The sequence below is a fragment of the Gopherus flavomarginatus genome, chromosome 2 (genome assembly GCF_025201925.1).
Source record: "Gopherus flavomarginatus isolate rGopFla2 chromosome 2, rGopFla2.mat.asm, whole genome shotgun sequence".
Lineage (NCBI taxonomy): Eukaryota > Metazoa > Chordata > Testudines > Testudinidae > Gopherus > Gopherus flavomarginatus.
Genome location: NC_066618.1, coordinates 83,678,701 through 83,682,259, shown reverse-complemented (window position 1 = coordinate 83,682,259; position 3,559 = coordinate 83,678,701). Strand labels below are relative to the sequence as shown.

Genomic DNA, 3,559 nt, shown 5'->3' with positions numbered 1-3,559 from the left:
ATATTCTCCTGGAGCCCCTGTGTTATTATTTTAGGAGGTTTGAGTTACCCAGGGTATCAAAGATACATAAGGCAAATATTTACTTGTGTGTGCATTTCTCATTTCTGAAAAAAATAATCCATACAAAATGGAAATATATTTCTCACATCAAGAACAGAAAGGTAGGATTCAGTGAACTAAGTACACAGGAGAAAATGCCACAGATCAATAAGTAACATGAATATTTTTCATGGTGAATGGAGCCTATATTTGTTAAAATAAGGTTCCATTGACCTCAATGAACCTGTTGTCTGAGTAAGAGCTGCAGGATAAACCCCTAAAATATAGTATTTTAAAATATATATTTTATTTGTTATCTATTTCATCCAGTATGCTCAGCAGTTTGTTTACCTCTGCATTCTCTTTCATCAAATTTCATAAGGTATAAAATATTGCATATATTTCTTTTATTAATGTTGTCCTTTACTTGTTTAAAAATAGTAAAATAAATACAAAGGCAGAATTCTAACAGGATTTAACCCATTCAAACTTTTAATGCCAATATGAGTTGCCTTATCCCACCTACATAAACCCTAAAAGAATTTAAACAAAAATGCTCATGTCGTGTTAAATTAGCCATCAGAGTGAGCTCAGATGTGCCTAGAAATCAAAGATGCTGACACTGGCAAAAAAAGTTAGAAATCTTATCACAAGTCTTGTTCGCTTTATTCCCACAACTGGTCTCATTGACTTCAGCTGGACAATTCATTTGGATAAGGCAAACAGTATATGGTCCCTTATAGCGCTAAAAAGTTCAACAAAATCATTCTTTAATTTACACTGAGCTTTTCAGGCATGTGAAATTTCAGAGACATCAGTTGTGGCTGGCTCCTGTGCAGGGGACACAAGAAAAGGAGGTTTCTTACAGCCTCTCTCTCCTTTTACACAGGGGGCCAGTCAAAATCTGATTCTAGGTTTATAATTCCTTCCCTACCCAACCCCTAAATTTGAGGTCTAAACAACCTGACCATACCCCTTTAAGACTAATAGTCACAAAGTACTATATTACAATTCCTTCTGCAAGTGTATTTGAGCTTGCTTTGAGCCATGCACTTTGTCGGAGTCACAGAGTTGTTTTCCAGCTGTTTTGAATACAGTACAAATAGTGGGCCAGATCCTTAGATGGTATGTATTTGTCTAGCTCTGTTGAAGTCAACAGACTCCAAGGAACATGTAAATGGGCACAGCTCCATAGAAGTTAATGGAGCTATGCTGGTGGACTCCACTTAAGGATCTAGACCACTGATCCTTATCCTGAAGTGAGTGAAGTTTTGAAGATTAATTCCAACAAAAGCAGGATCTCATTATTTGTATTCTGAAAGAAGGGCAAACACTGTGTAGAAAAAGCTTTTGGGTGACCATCAATCCACTTCCTCTAAAAACACATGTAACATACCCTCATTTCTACTGATGGTCTTCAAGATCAGCTAGGAGAACTGGGAATTTTGCAGAACCCATCTTTCCCATCATGGGAGAAACAGAGCAACATAAGGCTAAGCATGACTTCCAGAAAGAAAATCTCTGTATTAAAAGCCAAGTAACGCAGAACTACAATATTAAATACATATTATCTGAAATGGAAAATACACTGTAAAAGTTTCATTAAAGTTCAGTTTCAGCAATAACAATATATCAGTTTTAAATTCTGCCAGAAAAGATTCTTCTGATGTAAATAAAACTGCTAAGACAAATTTGTTCATATACAAATAGCTACTCTGACTAAAACAACAGCAATTGAACAGGGTTTTTTATTTTTTTGGTTATTTGTTCTTGTTTTTCTTTTTTACTAAAACGTCCATTTAAAACGGCTATTAAATATAGAAAACAAATACACAGGATTTGGTCGTTTTCTGCTATGAATCTTGGGCACATGAAAATAAAATACAATCCCTCTGACTACTCGGGAGGGAGCAATGCTCCGCGAAGGATTCATTGCAGAGAAACCGTCAGGTCCCAGACAGCCACACTCGCCTGCACTGGACACCATGAAACTTGGGCAAGGCTTTAAAGTGCTCCACGCACACCCACACACCACAACAACGACAATCACCACCACCCAGGGTTAAGCGTTTACAAAGAGCGAGCGGGGAGGGGATGCGAGTCCACCAGCGTCCGCCCCAGTGTCGGGAGCGGATCGCACAGCAAACGGAGGAGGTGGGACGGGAGGGGGGTTATTTGCCGGCGGCGGTGGCGCCCGCAGCCGCCGCGGTGCTTCTCCGCTGCTCCATGCCGTTGGGCAGGAAGCCGGCGATGATGGGCACCGGCCAGATGAGGGCGGCCACGCTCCACACGATGATGACGAGAGTCATGAAACAAGCCACCAGGGTGGACTCGATGGGCTTGCGGTTCAGCCGCCAGCCCGGCTCCCCCTTCAGCTCCTCCAGGCTGAAATCCAGGCAGCAGAAATTCAGCGGCTCCCCCTGCAGCCAGTACTGGCCGGGCTCGGACAGGGAGGAGGAGGCGGCGGCGGCCGCCGCCCGGAGCCGCCCGACCCTGCGGCCCCGCACCCAGCTGCAGCCCACGCAGAGGCGCAGGTTCTGCTGGGCTCCCACCGCCGCCAGCCCCAGGTGCTCGATGAGCAGCGGCGGCCCCACGCGGTGGAAGGCGGCGGAGAAGAAGGCCCGCCTGTCGCCGTTGGTGGAGAAGAGCAGCAGGTCGCACGGGATGCCCAGCGGGCGGCTCCAGCCCACCAGCAGCGAGCTCAGCATCTGCCGCTGCACGCTGATGTTGCAGGGCGCCTCCTCGGGGGGCTGGGGCGGCTGCTGGCCGGCGGCGGCGGGAGGCGGCTCCTGGCTGGGGCTGCCCGCCTCAGCCTGCCCGCCCACCCCGCGCAGGTCCCGCTCCAGGCTGGCCAGGGAGCGCGAGGAGGAGTTGATGGGGGGCAGCAAGAGCTCCGGCTCCTCCTGCCCCCCGCCGGCCGCGGCGGGGCTCCAGCCCTGGCAGGGGGGCAGGCAGGCGGCCAGCAGCGCCGGCAGGAGCGGCGGCAGCAGCATGGCATGAACTCAGCGCCGGCGAGGAGGAGGTGGAGGCTGCATGGCGCTGCCGCCCGCCACCCGGCTGGGGAGGGCGTGGGAGCCGCGCTGGGGCCGCCGCTGCTGCTCGGCGAAGGGCTGAGGGAAAAGGCGCGCGTGACGGCAGCAGCTCGGCAGCCCGCCTCCGCCCCCTGCTCAGCCCCGACGGGAGGAGCGGCCGGGCGGGAGCCCTGCTCTGCTCAGGCGCTCTGCGGGGCTCCCCCCCAGCATCGCAGGGACCGCCCAGGAGCGGGCGCCTCAGAACGGGACCCTGCTCCCCGCGCCCAGCGTCCTCCCTGCTCTGGGGGCGGGGCGTTCTCCCGCCACACCCCCGCCCCAGGACACCTGCCCCACAGGGCGGTTCTCTAGCTCCAGCCCGCACAACGCCCGCTGGCCGGGCGTGAGTTCCACTGTTCGCTCTGGAGTCTGAGATCGCGGGCTGGGGTCTCCCTAGCTCCGTAATCCGGTTCCCAGCGTTTAAAGCGTCTTGCACAGGTCTATTTCTGGTG

General features: G+C 51.6%; 1 protein-coding gene across 1 annotated transcript; it reads right to left on the bottom strand.

Annotated features, from left to right (window-relative positions):
- Positions 1 to 508: 508 nt before the first annotated feature.
- On the bottom strand, positions 509 to 3,323 carry TMEM158 (transmembrane protein 158). Its single transcript, XM_050938087.1, has one exon. The coding sequence runs from the start codon at positions 3,030 to 3,032 to the stop codon at positions 2,211 to 2,213; it is 822 nt and encodes a 273-aa protein (XP_050794044.1). The 5' UTR covers positions 3,033 to 3,323; the 3' UTR covers positions 509 to 2,210.
- Between the last annotated feature and the right edge of the window lie 236 nt (positions 3,324 to 3,559).